The following is an 18321-nucleotide window of genomic DNA, read 5'->3' as shown; positions in this document are numbered from 1 at the left end:
TTGCAATGTAAACTGTAACAGCAGATTATCGCTCTGTGATCCGGCGGCTTTCCTCTTCCCCGTTATGATCCTCGGCACAGGTGAGACGAGGCTGCAGTGTTGGGCACGGGTGAGGCGAGGCTGCAGTGTTGGGCACGGGTGAGGCGAGGCTGCAGTGTTGGGCACGGGTGAGGCGAGGCTGCAGTGTTGGGCACGGGTGAGGCGAGGCTGCAGTGTTGGGCACGGGTGAGGCGAGGCTGCAGTGTTGGGCACGGGTGAGGCGAGGCTGCAGTGTTGGGCACGGGTGAGGCGAGGCTGCAGTGGTGGGCAAAGGTGAGGCGAGGCTGCAGTGGTGGGCACTGATAAATTTGTTAATATTTATTTTTGTAACTTAATTCTGCATAGAGCATTTAAGTGTAAATTCATGAGATTGTTTATGAGAGCGTGTATAGGGGCGGAATTAGGGGCGGTGCATGGTATGGATTGGGTGGGGCAGGTGTTGGCGAGTAACCCTTAGTGCCCGTTCACACAGGGGCGACGTGACTTGCAGCGCGTCTCACAGACGCGACCTGCACACGATTTCAGCGGCGACTTGCAAAATGACTTCTGTATAGAAGTCAATGCAAGTCGCCTGAAGTCGCCCCGAAAATACTACAGGAACCTTTTTCTAAGTCGGAGCGACTTGAGTCGCTCCTATTAGAACGGTTCCGTAGTACAGAACGGAGCGCGACTTGTCAGGCGGCTAAGTCGCCTGACAAGTCGCGGTAGTGTGAACCGGCACTTAAGGCCTGGCTAGTAGCTCAGAACTTGAAATTTTCAGCCTTGATCTATAGGATATTGTTGTTCCAGTGGAGAGTGAAAATACAAGTGACACCTTTTTAGAGATGAGTAGAAACACAGGATTCCCCCTCCTTGCCCAGCCTCTACCAAGGAATAAATAAAAATGGCCCTCCATTGTGCTGTAAAGGCATTTTCCATAGCCCTGGGTGATCAAGGTTTGCCTCATCTCCAGCTTCCTCTGCTGAGAAACATATAGGGCTGCGTTTGCTTACCCCCTCCCAGAATGAAAACCCTGCCTTTCATGCTGGCTATATTGCTTTTACATCATGCATCCAGTGAAGTCCTAGAAATGGCAGAGCTGGCAATCTGCATACTTATTTCAAGTTCAGTGATCAACATAATCACAGGGCTAGCATATTTGCAGGAGAGGTGATCATAGACAGTTTTTCTGTTTAAAGTAAGGCATCTGTGCTTTGTGCAATTCCAAACAGAATTTTGATCAGTGGGATTATCAATCTGCCTAGTGTTAGTTCTAGGTTTAAGGCTGCAGTTGGAGAGGTGTGAAAGAGGCATACTTTTACTTTCTGAATCCTGTGTACCTCAATAAAGAAACATTTGGGTTATAGTAATGCCTACTATAGCATTTTCAATAGGTGATGTTTTAAAAAGCTTTTTTAGGTTATTACTTTAGCATTAACTGTGAATATTATATAGGCGGACATATGTGTACCTATGTAACAGGTAGCGCAAGTGACATTTTCATACATGGGTGTGCCAACGTGTGTGTTTACGTTCATTGGCCCAGGACAGGCTTAAATTTTGTTTAGAAGGGGGAGAGTTTTTTGACACTTTTTCACTAACACTTTGGGGTTTGTTTACTAAAACGGGAGAGTGCAAAATCTGGTGCAGCTGTGCATGGCAGCCGATTGGATTCTAATTTCAGTTTATTCAATTAATCTTTGACAAAAAAAAGGAAGCTAATTGGTTTCTATGCAGAGCTGTGCCAGATTTTGCACTCCTACCAGGTTTAGTAAATCAACCCCTTTATTTTTATCAACCCCTTTATTTTTTTTAAAAAGTCCCCTATATGACCTATATACACTTTGTGACAGTTTCTCTTTTAATGAGCAGCTGGGTGTATGTAATCCCTGCCCGCTTTCCCTGCCACTGCTGTATAACATACAGTGGCGGTAGTAAAGAGGTTAAAGCAACGCTGTTAAATGATTTTACTGTCACCCTGTTCAATAGAAATATAACAGATTTAGAGGTAGGATCGAAAAGGTAATAAAACCATGTCACAGAAAAACAAAAACTGCAGTCTGTTACTAGCATTGTGGTTTTTTGTTTTTTTTGTTCTTTGTTTTGTTTATTATTTGCCCATGGTTGAACTTTTAGGCCCAATTCACATAAGACGATTTGAAATTGAGGCATAACACACAATGCATTTGGGTGCCTTTTTTATTCTTACTGGCGCTCCAAACATGGTGTAAATCTGTGGCGATTGTTGAGCAACAGGATTGCGTGGCAAAATGTACAGATAGCAATTGTGCTAAGCTTGTCACCCAAAAAGGAATAGCAGCTTCTTTGGGCAACAAACATGCACAGGGCAGCCCATTGAAGTGAATAGGCTGCCTTTTGCATGACATACCGTATTTGCCGGTGTATAAGGCGACCCGGCATATAAAACGACCCCCTAATCTTATAGGACAAAAATGCTTTTAAAACTGTATTTACCGTATAAGACGACCCGTGTTTCGAGGCTTCCAAGGCTTCATATTTCTTCCTTCTTCCTGCATTTGCTGGAGCCAATCACGGCGAGCCTTTCCGTGTGTAAATTGTGCTTTAAAAAATGTGAGCAGGAACGCTCAAATCTACTACGTGGGGTCTAAACCGAGCCTTATTGTATTTGGTTGACCAATGAAAAGTATCACATACATACATTTTCATTCCTGCTACAATGCATGTCTATATTATGCTATTCCCCATAAAGACTTCCATAACTGCCATATAGAAGGTAATTTGAGCCCTCTCATAGGGTTCATTAAAAACTGAAAATAGCAGGTGTTTATATACATCTGCCTGTTCTGCTGATCACAGTATGTACAGTACATGTCTTATTATACAGTAAATGTTAGCACTCTTTGTCAGAAAAGCCTGGACACAGCCCAGTGGAAGAGATTTAGGTGGCTTCTTGACTGACCCTTATGCTAGTGATTTGGCATGGTGGCCATTGGATATAAACTTTTTGAGAAAACTTATCAAAAAAACATTTAGACCTCTTTATACTATTGTGACACAGTGTGTGTTCAAATGGATTTCCAATAAGTATACTAGAGCATTCAAACTTGTGCACTGTAGGAGGAAGCATTCAACCTCAGTGATTGGCTTCTGAGGCACCAAGCACTACATTGCGGGAGGCAGGGTGATCTTATCTGGAAGAAATTGCATAATGTGGGAGTTTGGTGGTAACTTTGCAGTGTTATGATTAGTTTGGGGTTTTTCCCTTTACACGTTTAAATACAATTCTAGAGCCAGGATAGGGAAAGGTTGAACATCAATGTCATTTTACAAAGCCTTATTTTCGATTTTTTTTTGACACCAAAAGCCTTGTGCCCAAAATGCCTTGAAAAATCTAAAATGACATTATAAAGCTTTCCAGTCATTGGATGTTTTAGGCTTGTCTTGTTTATAGAATCAAGTTTCCATCTGCTCTTAAAAATAAAATAAATAAGTATATATAACATTATTGGCATGTACCTCTTTACTTTTGATAAGTGCAGAGTCTGTGTAGAATATCTAAGTGTATCCTCCTTCTTCCTATAAAAAGTTATTTTTTATTCAAAATTGTCTTATGACGTGTGTTTATTTTTTTTATTTTTTTTTAGATACTCAGCCAGTGGCTATGAGGCTGGATAAACCAGGCATTGAAGATTCATATGTAACCCATGGTTCACAGCATAGATAACAGGTTTCACAGGATAAGCATTGTTAATGGATTTTTCATGTAACTTATTTAACATCAATAAAATTTATATTTTTATGTGTTTTTCTGCTTTTCTGAAGTGGGGGGGGGGGGCATATGTCATATTGTATCTTTAAAGTTCACCTTTGGTTAATAAAATAATAAATGCACATCTTTTTACTATGAGCCTGCAATGCAGGGTTCTTGCAGACAACCTGTGTAATCTGTCTGCTTGTACCTTGTATGGGCACGCACATACAAACTGGCAGGAAGACTCAATGGACTACCTTGAATGCTCAACAGCACCCTGGTGGTTAATTGAGAATTTCATGTGTTTGTGTTTTTCAAAAAGTGACAGCAAGTGGGGGGAGAAGATTCCCTGCTTGCTGTCAAAATGAGGGGTCAGGGGTGTGCATTGGGTGGTGCATCTGTAACATGTTACACCCTGAATATATATATTTGTATACAGGCAACGGGTTAACTGCTTGCCGATCAGCCGCTGTCATTATACTGCGGCAGGTCAGTGCAATTCCGCAAACCGTCGTAGCTATACGATGGTCCCTTTTAAGCAGGATAGCAGGTGCGTGCCACCACATCGTGGGGGGTGGCAATGCTTGTGACCAGTGGTCACGAGAGGCACAACGTGTGTGTGTGTGTGTGTGTGTGTGTGTGTGTGTGTATGCACAAATCCCTGTTCTGTTCTGCGAGGAGAGACAGATCGTGAGTTCCTAATAGCTAGGAATCACAATCTGTCATTTCCTCTAGGTCAGTCCCCTCCCCCCACAGTTAGAAACGCACACAGGGAACACAACCCCCTGATTGCCCCTGCCAGTGACATTTTTACAGTAATCGGTGCATTTTAATAGCACTGATTGCTGTATAAATATCAATGGTCCCAAAAATGTGTCAAGTGTCCGCCATAATATCTGACCGGTGACGAGGACCTCCTTCCATCCATACAAGGCTTCTTCAATGGCCTGTTAGGTCAGGCAGCGAATCACCCCTTGAAAATAGACCAGGTGCATAGAGCTCTCTACCCGCACAACCTTACAGCAGATACCCCACGTGATGTGATATGCAGAGTCCACTATTTTGAAGAGAAAGATCTCATCATGAGGAATGCTGCATCCCTGGATTTTGATGGCGCAACACTTTCCTTCTTCCCTGGCCAGGGAGACACTGGAGCGTCTCAGGGCTCTTCGACCCCCTGAGCGAAAAGTTGCAAACTGCTTTTATCAACGGCGATCCCACCGGCCTTGATTGCACACAAGGACGGGAAGACAGCAGTTCTCTGGTTCCCAGAAGATCTGGAAAAATTCTGCATGGATTTGAGCATCTCCCCACCCGAACTCCCTGGCTGGCAAGACACCATCCCACCTCTCCTTAACAACTCAAACCAAGATGGCAGAAAGTGGATCGCAAACATCGCACCTCAGCAACTAGCACACCACCTCAGATGGGTTAATGACCAATCCTGAAGGCCCAAGCCTTCTCATCTCCTCAAACCTACTAACTTGATGATCCTGTACCCTTCGGTCTGCAAGTATATGACTCCCCCGAGATAATACCCTACTTTGGCACCTTTGTGCTATATTATGGAATTTTTAGAGTGACTGTCCATATGTAGGAGACTATTGGCATTGACACGAATGGACCTACTTAGGGTTGTAAACCCCCGGTTTCAGGCATCAGGTTTTAAGTTCTTAAGTTGAAGTTAGTTGTTTTCCAGTTTTTAATATGCAATACTTATACCAAGTGCTATCTTTATAACTGCATTCATATGTTTTCTTCGGATTGGCGCCAGAGCTATGGTTAGCTGCATCCACCGAGTTTGGTGAGCACTGTCCAATGGCCATGTCCCCTCACCCCCTCCATGGGGGCCACCGCATCCTCACGCCCCTGCCCCTCTTGGGGCGACGGGTGTGAGGGTGCCGGCCTGCGCAACTGTCCCCTCTATGCACCGCAGACAAATGTGTGCACATACTGACCAGGTAACAATATGGTCTGTGAAATACATGCAACAAGATGTTAATTGTATGTCTTCTCTCTACACCTGCGCCTCTTATTTCTTCACCCCCCTTCCACCTCCTTCCTTCCCTGCCTCAGGTCCCTCTCCTCGGGAACATGTTATTTTTGGGCCTTCTCTGCAGATCCCTATGGCTACATTGAACTTAATCTCTCTAAATGTGAGAGGCCTCTACACCCCAGGTAAGAGACATAACCTTTATAGGGAGCTGGGTCACTGGCGGGGTGACATAGTCTTCCTGCAGGAGACCCACCTTACACATACCACTTCTGTAAGACTATTCTCCGCACAGTGACCCACTTGGTACTATAGCCTATCAGATGTTCACAAAGCTAAAGGGGTGGCCATTGGGTTCTGCGGAGGAGCCTCATTTACATTAGAATCTATGGTAAGTGACCCTAATGGCCCTCTTCTGTTTCTAAGAGGCAGCCTGGGTGGTATGTTGTGTACTCTGGCAACCCTGTATGTCCCCAACCTAGATCAAGCAGGTTTCATTGCAGCCACTCTCCAAAAAGACTTCGCCCACGGATGCGTTCTCCTAGCTGGAGACTTTAACACTCCTTTAGAACCCAGCCTTGACACATCCCAAGGAAAATCCTTGCTACATATACGCAAATGCTTATTTGACGTCCAGTTGATGGACGTATGGAGGATAATGCATCTGCAGACGAGAGACTACACCCACTTCTCCCAAGTACATCACACCTACTCTAGAATCGACTTCTTCATAGACCATCACCATCTATCACTCCCTGTGAATGCTGAGAGTGCAACTTCCCCCATATCAGACCACGCCCCGATTGTGCTTAAATTAAAAATCCCTTCCATGCCCTATAGGACTACAAATTGGAAACTCAATGAAGACCTCATTAGTGAGGAAATTGATAGAGGGTCAACTCTTCACTCGCCATTTTTCTATTTTAAAGAAAATGCACATTCTGACACATCACCATGTGTGCTCTGGGAGTCGCATAAAGCCCACATCCGAGGCAAATTTATTGAACTAGGGGCTAGAAAAAAAAGTGAGAATGCACACGTCAACAAGCTGAGCTGATACGGGACATCAGTGCTCTTACATAGTTAGTAAGACACCAGTCCATCCAGTTCAACCTGAGTGTCTACAATTGTCCCTATCCCTCTACATTGCACACTCACATCGGTCCCTACCCTCAAGGAGCCCACAATCCAAGGTCCCCATTCGTATACTAGGGCAAATTTTGGACAGAAGCCAATTAACCTACCTGCATGTCTTTGGAGTGTGGGAGGAAACCGGAGCACCCAGAGAAAAATCATGCAAACTCCAGGCAGGTAGTGTCATGGTTGGTATTTGATCCAGTGACCCTTTTTACTGCTAGGCAAGAGTGCTAACCACTACACCACTGTGCCTGTGTTCTTGACCACTATGCTCTTGAACCGCAACACAAAGCTAGTCAGTCACAGGCAGTATTTCACACTCTAACACTAAAGAGAGAGGAACTAAAATCCCTCTTTCATTGACACTCTCGCATAGTGGCACAGCGATATCGTGAATGGGGTAATAAATGGTTTACTACCCCATTCATGATATTGCTGTGCCACTATGCGAGAATGTAGCTTTTGCTCAAATGAAAGCGGGATTTTAGTTCCTCTCTCTTTAGTGTTAGTGTGAAATACTGCCTGTGATTGACTAGCTTTGTGTTGTTGGTTGAGAGCACTGATGTCCCGTATCAGCTCAGCTTGTTGACGTGTGCGTTATCGTTTTTTTTTTTCTAGCCCCTAGTTCAATAAGTTTGCCTCGTATGTGGGCTTTATGCGACTCCCAGAGCACACCTGGTGATAGGTCAGAATGTGTATTTTCTTTAAAATAGAGAGTCAACGCTTCACTTGCCATTTTTCTATCACTAAAGCGAGAGGAACTAAAATCCCTCTTTCATTTTGAGCAAAAGCAACACTCTCGCACAGTGGCACAGTAATATCATGAATGGAGTAATAAACCAGGATGACTACTAGCTCTCGCTTTACAACAGAAAAAAAACTGCCTCCTTTATAGACCAAATCAAGACCTGTGTGGCAGATCAAGATACTAGGACAGCCCTGATCCGGGATTACCTAGTGCAGGCCAATTTACCCAAACTTTCACCAGACACCCTATCCACACTAGAGGGGGCGTTCACCACCTCGGAACTCCGCATTTCACTGAATTCTATGGCTAATGGCAAAGCACCTGAGCCAGATGACTTTACAGTTGCGTACTACACATCTTTTGCTGATATGCTACTGTCTCGCCTCCTATGCGAATGCGAGTTCTATGGGAAAGACCCTCAGACCCGAAAAACCCTCCATACACACATTACTGTGAAACCTAAATCTGGCAAGGACCTAGTAGCTGTGGGAGCAACTGCCCCATTTCTCTATTAAATATAGATGCTAAGCTATACGCCAAGGCCATCGCGAATAGACACCTACCCCTACTTCTGCACTGGGTCTCCACTGACCAAACTGGATTTATTCCTGGCAGAGAGGCATGCGATAATGCCCTCTGCACCATTTCATTAATGGCTCATCTGAGAGGATCCTCCCACCCCACCCTTCGGATGCGGAAAAAGCTTTTGATAGGGTGGTCTGGGAGGACCTCATGGCAGCACTATCTCATCTAGGATTTGGCCCCTCCCTCCTTTCCCATATATCTGCCTTATATAACTCACCTACAGCCCAAATTCGTATAAATGCCACTTTAAGTAACCCTTTCACACTCTTTAATGGCACACACCAATTCTGCCCCCTCTCGCTTATTTTATTCACCTTATCCCTAGAACCTTTCCTCTCGACAGTCAGGCACAACCCCTCCATTCATGGAATCACCGTAGGTAACTCTGAACATAAATATGCTGCTTATGCAGATGATATTTTGTTTTATATACAGCAACCCCTGATCTCTTTTCCTAACCTCATGACAGCATTCTCAAAATTCAGTGCCATATCCAATTTTAAAATTAATACGACCAAATCAAAAATTCTAAACATCTCGGTACCTGGAAAGACCGTAGCCCAACTTAAAAAATCCTTCCCCTTTATCTGGCAAAAAAGTAAAATGAAATACTTGGGTATATACCTTACCCCTAACCCAACATCTCTATTTCACACTAACTTTTTACCCCTCCTTAACACTATCAGATCAGCTTTGCAGAAGGAGGAGGGGAGGATCAGTATTGTGAAGATGAACATACTACCCAGGCTGTTATTCCTGCTTCAGATGCTACCGTATAGAATCCCCGCAGGATTCTTCGCATTGATCGGCTCAATAATAGGCAGATATGTATGGACCAGAAGATGTACTAGATTAGCTAGGGCTCTCCTTGTCAGGCCTAAAAGATAGGGTGGCCTGGCTTTACCTAATATTAAGCAATACTTCATGGCTATAGTAATTAATACAATTTTTGATTGGAAGTATCATAAAGAATCAAAACTATGGGTTAACCTTGAAATATCACTCAGATCTTTTTACCCAAATATGGATCCCTAAGAACTACAGAACTTTATCCTCTTCTACCTCACCGCTTACGCATTTGACCCTCGCGGTGTGGGACTCATTGTGTAAGAGACACTAATGGCAATACAACTCCCCTCTTATGCCACTAACCGGCCACAACTACTTCCCACATGAAAACTTAGACCCCAGAACCCATGCCTGGAATCTGGGTCCCACGCCTCTTCTTCACCAAGTTACTACCCAATCGGGCATTGTCTACATTGCTACCCCGCCTAACAGCTACACCCCTGGATCACTGGAAATACTGCCAATTGGCTGCTTTTGTTCACTCTCTTCCAAAACCTCTCCGGACCACAACAAACCTAACATCCATAGAATCTGCCTTTTCTGAAGATCAGCCAGTTGAGAAACCTGTTTCTTATTTCTATCAGGCATTAAAGACTTTAACCACCACAGGAAACTCTACTTTTCTAACCAGTTGGGAAAAAGATCTCCACAAAGAGATATCAGAGGCCCAGAAATCTACTATTCTACTAATGGCCCACACTTCCTCCACGGCCTCTAAAACCGCAGAAGTAAATTATAAACTGACGAGATGGCACTATACTCCAGTAGTGCTACGCAAGACATTCCCACAGGCATCACCCTTGTGCTTGCGGGGATGTGGTGAACGAGCCACACACACCCACATCTGGTGGTACTGCCCACTCATCTGCCCTTATTTGCCGAGTATCCTACACTGGACAAACGAGATCCGAGGTTTTGAAATCCCCATTGACCCATGGGTCATATTGCGCCATTGTACAGGCTCGCCAGCAGGAGCAAATAAAAAATCAATAACGCCACATTTGCTCAATGCAGCAAAGGCACTTACCCCACGTTATTGGAAACAACCTACCATACCTTCATTATGCCAATGGCTACTAGAAGTAGACCATGCATACTACATAGAAGACCTCCCTCCCTCAGGAGTAAGTCAGATCTGGCAAAGAAAATATGGTCCTACTGGCTCACCTTCAAATATACATCCGCATATATTAGATATAATATATATAATAGACATATTATGTCTCAAAATAAGTGAGTTATGTGTATTATATCAACCCTAACACTCTAAAGAGAATGGACTGAGGCACCCATCCCCTCCCCTCCACCCCTCCTCCCCATGCCTACCCTAATATCTTATCCTCCTTTTCTTTCTCTTACTCCTTCCCAACTTACTTTCTATACTGTAGACTACACAAATGTTAAATGCTTTTATGAGAGTCTAATAGCTGCTTGTATTCCAATGTCGGCTATGTCACTCACGTTGCTTGGCCCGATAATTGCTGTTATGCATATCTCTCAGTATATGTTCTGTATACTACTATGCCTTTTCTTTTTTAAATAAAAACAAATTAAACAAAAAAAAAAAAGTTAGGGTCTGTAGGTTTGCTCTTAATTTTGTTGAATTTGTTTTGGCTGGAGTTACACTTAAAAAATTTACCTATTCCAACTTACAATCATTTTTATGCTTTTTGGATAGCATAGGGAAGGGTAAACACCCCTGTAACATTTTTGTTTTGCTGTCTGTGTACCTGTTCAGAAGATTTCACCTCACTTCTGTCCCTAAGACAATTGGATTTTGAAAATTTTGGGTTGTTGTAGAAACAAGGATTGGTAATACAGCTCCCCCCTTGTCCCTATATAAGTCGCTGCACAACGCATCCCTGCCATTAAGGCTGGAGAGAGCGTTGTATCAACATCGGAAGAAGAGAAGCAGAAGGTGGCGGCTGCGGCGATGACGGCAACAGAAGCCGGGCCAACGCTAGTAAAAGAGCTGGAAGAAGAAAGCGGAGGCTTGGCAAGAAGAACCAAAGAGCGGGACAAGACCCCCGAAGTCGAAAGAAGAACCCTGGACGGCGGAGGCGACAAAGGAGAAAGACGGGCTCCTCCGCTAGTAAAAGAGCAGAAGATATTGGAGGAGTCCAGCGAGAAGACCCCTGAAGACAGAAGAAGAGAAGACCCCCGGAGCTGTCTAATAAAGTATTTTAAAAACTTGTGTTTTAGTTTTTTTTATGTACACTTTTTTCCCCCCCCAAGTGTATATGTAGGGGTACATCGTACCCCATACTCATTCACATAGGGTAGGGGGCCAGAATCTGGGGGGCTCCCGGAGTCTGATAAGCCCCCTGCCCACAGACCCCGACAACCAACGGCCAGGGTTAGAAAGATGTCCTCATCAACATGGGGACAAGGTGCTTTGGGCTGGGGGGGCCGCATCCCCCCATGTTGAGGGCACGTGGCCTGGTACGGCTCAGGAGGGGGGGCACTCGCTCCTCCTCACCCCCTTTCCTGACCGGCCGGGCTGCGTGCTCGGATAAGGGTCTGATATGGGGGGGCTGTGCTGTGTGTGTATGGGCATGCGTTGTTTGTATGCGTGAAGGGGAGTGGCTGCATTATGTTTGTGTAGCAGATTTCATCTTGAATGCGTGAAGAGGAGGGCTGCATTGTATGTATAAACATATAGTGCAGAGCTTACCCTTTACCCTTTAAATATGCAAATATACACCTGTGTCATTCAGTTGTGGACCGCCCCCATGTAGGTATATGGTGACGGGGCGGCCGCTCTGCGTCGGATCAAGTACATGTTTCTGATCCAGAATTTCCTGTTAGAGGGCGTGCGCCCGATCTGTGCTGTCTATGCTGTCATTCGGTACAGCACAAGTCAGTCATCGTATTCCTTTTTTGTTCCAGAGAGAGAAGGGAGCAGACCTGTGTGAGTATAAACAGCACACTTTTACTTCAAAACACCTAGTGGAACATTTAACTTAGCTCTAGCATTAGCAGGTACATTTTTTTTATTATTTACAGCGTTTCAAGCAGTCCTTGACAGCCAGGAGCTCTTTTCCCTGTTAGTCACACTAGGTACCTGTAAATTTAGTGCCCAAAATGCCCATAGAAAAGGTACACAAGTGAAGAGGCCTATAGGATTCTGAGTACGATAAATGAGAGTGAAGGGGAGTCTTCTCAAAATACGAACATGTAGAAAGTAGCAGCACCCTGACAGGGAGTTCAGACGATGGAGAGAAGGTCCCTGTTAAGTTCAAGCATACCCAACCCCATGCTCAGGTTGCTGAGGTGCTAGGCACGCACGATTGTTCTCATTTGCAACAGGGTCCAAGTACTAGTGCTTTGGTGGACTGGCAGGCACCAGCGGTCTAGTACATCCTGGCATTTTACACATCAGCACTGCAATATCTCCTGGTGACGTGGTGTGTCCCAGAAGTGCAGTCCAAGCAGGTGAGTTGGCTAGCAGTGGCAGCGTCCTGCAGCCACCAAGAATTTAAACACAGGCCCATACATAGTGTCCTTCCAGAGCTGCTTGCAAATCCTGACTGCCAGCCCCTAGATTCAGCAGCACCTGTTATTCCCCCTTTCACAGTCGAACCTGGAATTCAGATGGAAACCGCAAATTTAACAACTACCTTTTTTTATTTTCTTTTATTTATTTATTTTTTAAGCTGTTTTTCACAGAACTACTGTATCATTGGTTGTGGACCAAAGAAATATTTTTTCTGACCAGTACATCGCTGCCAAACCCAAATTTGTAGCTTGCCAAACCATTCAAGCGGAAATCTATCACGGTTTACGAGTTTAACATTTTTTTTTTTTTTTGCTTAACCCTTAACATGGGCATTACAAAATAGAACGAATTGCGGTCATATTGTTCCACAGACCAGATTCATCATATGCCCATGTTCTCTGCTGCAGGCATAGATATGAGCATGGGTGTAGCATGCATTTCAAAGGCAATATACTTTGTCATCCTTGGGGTAACCCTAATCATGATTGCCTTCACAAAATTCAGCCCCTCATAATTTACCTGCCCCAAATATTTGCAGATGTGTGTATGTGCCAACAAAACAGCTGTGTGGACGAGTCCCTCATTAATTTTTCTGGCCACCTTGCATTCAAGCAATATCTCTCCAGCAAGCATGCCACGAGAGGGCAACAGGCTATACATATTGTTTTAGAATTTACAAGGGACAGTCATTTGGAGGACTCCAAATGGCCGGGCTACATGGGAAGCAGTGGTGGCAAGATGTCATGGGACTTGGTGTCATCCTTGATACAGAAAGGGTACCATTTGTATGTGGACAACTATGCGAGCGTGACACTTTTTAGACACTTATTCAGTCTGGGAATTGGTTGCTGTGGCACCATGTGACCTAATCACAGCTCATTAGCACTCGACTAAGAAAGGGGGAAAAGCCTGCTTGCGGAATGGTGATCTACTCACAGTAAGGTTGAAGAACAAACAGAATGTTTGCGTTCTGTCTTTTATGTACGCAGATACGACCGTCTATATTTGCACCGCATCTGGGGTAGTTAAAAAACCTCTCTGTGTCAACAATTATAATCTTTATATGGGAGATGTAGACTTCAATGACCAGATGATAAAGCTGTACTTCGTGTCCCACAGAGCCAGACGCTGGTACAAAAGTGTCAGTATATTTATTTCAATTGGCTCTATATATAATGCTTTTGTGATTTACAAAGCAACAGGAATAAGTGGATACTTCCTAAAATTTCATGACGCGGTTGTTGCAGCCCTTTTGTATCCAGATGGTGCTGTGACCCAAACCCTAAATCCAGATGCAGTGAGCTGGCTGCATGAAAGGCATTTTCCTGATGTCTTTTCTGTTACCCCAACCCAAAAATAACCCCCAAAAAAGATGTGTCTGTAGCAGACGCAGAATTGGGTGTGACAATTTATCCCTCCTGTCCTGACCAACCTGGTCTCTGCATCAAGGACTGCTTCCGTTGCTACCACACACTAATGGAGTATTCGTTTAGGGTACATCACGGCAAAAATTAGGGTACACAAGGCTGTCAAAGATGTTAGGTATGCTATCGCATTTTGAGAGACCCTAAAATCAAAGGCTGCAAGATTATTGTTCTAAAAAGTTAAATCAGAAAAAAAATTTAAGTAAAAATAAAAAAGTATAAGTTGTGTTTTATTGAGTTTGTTAAATTGTTACTTAACCGTTTTTGTTTGCTTTGCAGGAACGCCAGCCGCAGCACTGATCTGTTTATTTTGACAGCAACAAGATGCTGCTGTTAGAATACATATACATAGAATACATATGTTAGTGCCTGCAGCGTTGCAGGAAGAGATTTCTCAACCACAGTTAAAAATAGAAATGCATATGCCCAACCATAACTGGCCTGTGGTGGTCAGTGAGTAGATTACTCCTATGCTTTGGCATCTACTCTTTTGCATTTTTTTTCTGGCAGAGAATTCTTCATCCACATTGTTCGATGTGAATGACGGAATCTTTTAGCATCTTATATTACATTTATGCTCAACATTAGAAGTGGGTGCATGTGGGGCTGTAGATTCTAATGGCAGCATACCACATACTTTTTCTGGCAGAAATTTCCTCATCCACATTGATTAATGTGAATGGAGGAATCTGTATTTTTTTTTTTTGTATGCCCAAGCCTTAGAAACATGGGTTGGTCAATGGACAGTAGCTCCTATGCTTCGGCATATACTTTTTTCTGACCAAGATTTCTTCATCCTTCATCCACAGGCTGCATGAAATTTTTTTTTTTTTTAATTTTCTATCAAATATTAACCATCATTTTTTTCTTTCTGTATAGACTCCATGGCAGCATACGTTAGGTTAGCCCCACCCTCACTCCTACCCCATAAGACCCACTCCCATAAATTTTCAGGCTGAGCCAGAGGCTGCGTTCAGTAAATAACCTACTCATAACACTAGAAGAGAACTCCTGTTCCCATGGAGTTCATTCGAAAATTACGGTAAGTATTTGAAAGGAAATTTTCCTGAAAGACTCCATGGCAGCATATGTCTGGGCACTAACTAGCCCAAAAAACAAGGGTGAAATGTTGAAAAAGTCATGTTTCAAACATAACACTTAGGGTTTATGTTTGCTATGGCGATATATTAACAGTATGAAGTTAACTACACCCCACAATGTACCAGAACAGCCTTAATGGAAAACATGTCAACCCCTATAAATATTCTTGCTGCCATTTTACAGGAAGCCCATGAAGCCTACGCACTCCTGGTTGGGTGTTTTGGTGACTGCTTCCATAGGAATCAAGCCCTAAGCTCTATACGCCTATTGGCTAGCTCGAATGACCCATCCAGTGATGGTTCTGGATGGTATCTCCATCCCGTTTGTTCTGCTAGAGAAAGTGACAAATATGTTCAAAATCTCTGAGCAAAACTATAGCTTGAGAGCATGCTCAAAGTATCCCAATATCCATGGCATGGAGCCAGTTATCCTTGGTGGTCCTGCATATGGGAGGAACAAAACTCTTGTTCTCATAAGATGCTGAAGCCACCTCAGATTACAACCCACTATGGATATAAACACTACCCATACTAGCCAGAATGCCAACAAGGATCCTTTATGGCAAAAAAGCCCAGATCCCAGAAAACCTCCTGACTGAGGAAAAAGAACCCTTAGAGAGGCTGTGTCAGGGAAGAATTCCAAGAAGACCTGGCAAATATGCCAATATCCAGTATGGCCGCGCATTAGCGAATGGCACACAATGGCGAATCGCTAATTGCCAGCAACCACTGACCTGTATAATGGGACAATGCGCTAATTGCCAGCAACTGCTGACCTATATAAAGACAGCAGCTCCTCTCACAAATGCTGGATTATCATTGGTCTTGTTTTCTGTGTTCCTGTGCCTTGTGCTTCTGCTTGATTACACGTTACCGACCAACCTCACCCCTGACCTGCTCTGGCTTCTCTACTGACTCTGAACCAGGCTTGCTCCATGGATCTGCTTCTGCCTTGTTCCTAAATGACATCCTGCGTTTGACCCCAGGTTGAATCTCGATCATGCTACTGACTTCCTGTGTTTGACCCCAGGCCTGGCTTCTGACCTTGCTTCCTGCTTTACCCATCAGTCAAGATCTGCCAGCACCTCCAGAGAATCTCCTGCTGTGACTACTTCTCTGCTCTTGGGTGTCATCACATCTGGAACCATCAGGAAGCTTCACCTTCAGGCAACTCGTGCTATTTTGGACATAGCACACTTTGTCGTCAACTTCAGGAGTACGCTGCACACAGCTGCAAGGGAAGCCCTCTCGTCACTTCAGCCTCCGGTCAGGTAAGTGACAGGCCTTTGTGACCAAGCCTTTCCTCAAAACTGGACTGAAAGAGATCCCATCTGGAGAAGCAAACTGCCAAATGGTTCTAAAGGTCCTGATTATGGCAAACATCCTGCCAAGGATGTAGTCCTTAGAGAGAATGATAGGGCTTAATCTTTACTCCAACTGGACTAGAGGTGATCCCTTCTGGAGCTGTAAGTCTCCAAAGAATCCTTCCTGGCATTAAGCTTTGATCTTGGAAACTTCCCGGCTGAAGAGATAGCCCTTAGAATATATGTCTTTATAGCCCAGTTTTAACCCAAGCTAGACTGAAAAGAGATCTCATCTGGAGCTAGCAAGGAAGTCTAGAGCAAGTATTAAATCCCACCTCGAGAGTCTTGGCTCTCCTTTGAGTCTCAGATGCAGCTCCCCATCAAATATTGGATGAGTAAGGGATAGTCTACCCATGAGACATCGGATATGACAGAGACTACAGAGATCAGCCCTCTAAGCCCCTGTACACACGGTCGGACATTCTGCCAACCAAATCCGTCGGATTTTGCCCGTCGGATCTTGTCCGAAACTGTTGCATACACACGGTCGGACTACATTGTCGAAAAATCCGATCATTCAGAACGTGATGACGTAATTTCGTTACGATGGGACTAGTAGCCAATAGCTTTGATGTAGGAATTTGATCTGAGCATGCGTGGCACTTGGTCCGATCAAAATTCTCTACACATGATCGGAGTATGTCCGATCAAACCAGTTGGTCGGAAAATATTTCCAACATGTTGGAAAATTGGGTCCGACGGAGATTCGGACGGAATCAGTCCGATGCATACCACACACAGTCGGATTATCCGACGACACGGTCCGATAAGACGCATTCCGACGGATTCTCCGACCGTGTGTACAAGGCTTAAGAGAGCATTAGGATCAGATGAAGTCCAGAATGCACCTGACCAGAGGACTGAAGCAAAATAAAAACTTAGTAGGATTTAAAGATGGCATTTGAGAAACAGCCAAGCCTGATCGGTTTCTTGCTGCCAGGATGAGAAACTGGAAGAGATAAACAAGGCTGGAGTATTGTACTTTGCGACAGAAGATCTCATCCGACAGAAGGGACTTCAATCCGATAACCAGGTATCAAAGGCAGGAACCAAGGCCTGTTTGGTCAATGGGCCCAGGCCCCTAGGGAAAAGCTTTCCAGCTTGTAACAGTAAGGAAATGCTAGCAGATCTAACCATGAAATCTTGTCCAGAGATAAAATCCACTTGGAGGAACCTGGATGTAGGAACCTCTTTTTGCTCAATTGGGCCACAGAATATGGATTCTTCCCAGAAGTTCTGAATGTAGACTCAAATGAGAGGATAGAGAAATTCTAACTCCACCGACATCAGTCATCTCCACCTTTTCTCAGTGGACTGACTGATCATTGGGTATTGAGAAGCTTACAGGTGAAGTGAGGAAAGCCAGGATTACCCAGCATGCTACCACCAGTATGCTATAGTGGCAAAATCTATGTACCTTGAACCGTGATGGATTAAAGGGGTTGTAAAGGTTCGTATTTTTTCACCTTAATGCATCCTACAGCAGTTTAACAGGACAGGTTACACTCATGCCACATACACACGACCGTACTTTCTGGCAGAAAAAGTCTGACGGTCTTCCCAGCGGACTTTCGATGGAGTTACATCGGACTTCCAAATGAACGGACTTGCCCACACACGAACGGACTAAAGTACGTTCGAAAGTCCATTTGTTTTGAATGTGATGACGTACAACGGGACTAGGAAAGGAAGTTCAATAGCCAGTAGCCAATAGCTGTTCTTGCGTCGTATTTGGTCCATCGGACCAGCATACAGACGAACTATCCGACGGAATGATTCCGTTGGACCTAGTCTGCCGGAAAGTCCGGTCATGTGTATGCGGTATCAGAACAGGTCTTGCCGTGGTTGACCAAAGAAGTTAAGTGCACGTG

General features: G+C 44.3%; 1 protein-coding gene across 2 annotated transcripts in view; it reads left to right on the top strand.

Annotated features, from left to right (window-relative positions):
- The window catches only part of CEP20 (centrosomal protein 20), a 73700-nt gene extending 69901 nt beyond the window's left edge, over positions 1-3799 (top strand). For both annotated transcript variants that reach the window (XM_077448928.1, XM_077448930.1), the window contains one exon: positions 3645-3799. In XM_077448928.1, the coding sequence (XP_077305054.1) occupies positions 3645-3724 (80 nt within the window). In that variant the 3' untranslated portion in view covers positions 3725-3799. The remainder of the gene's footprint in view (positions 1-3644) is intronic.
- Positions 3800-18321: the final 14522 nt, after the last annotated feature.

Source organism: Lithobates pipiens, unplaced genomic scaffold (assembly GCF_037356315.1).
Source record: "Lithobates pipiens isolate NorthernLeopardFrog02 unplaced genomic scaffold, aLitPip1_a1.2 Scaffold_22, whole genome shotgun sequence".
In the NCBI taxonomy this organism is placed as follows: Eukaryota; Metazoa; Chordata; class Amphibia; order Anura; family Ranidae; genus Lithobates; species Lithobates pipiens.
Note: the sequence above shows the minus strand (reverse complement) of the source record. Positions and strands in the feature narration are given on the sequence as shown.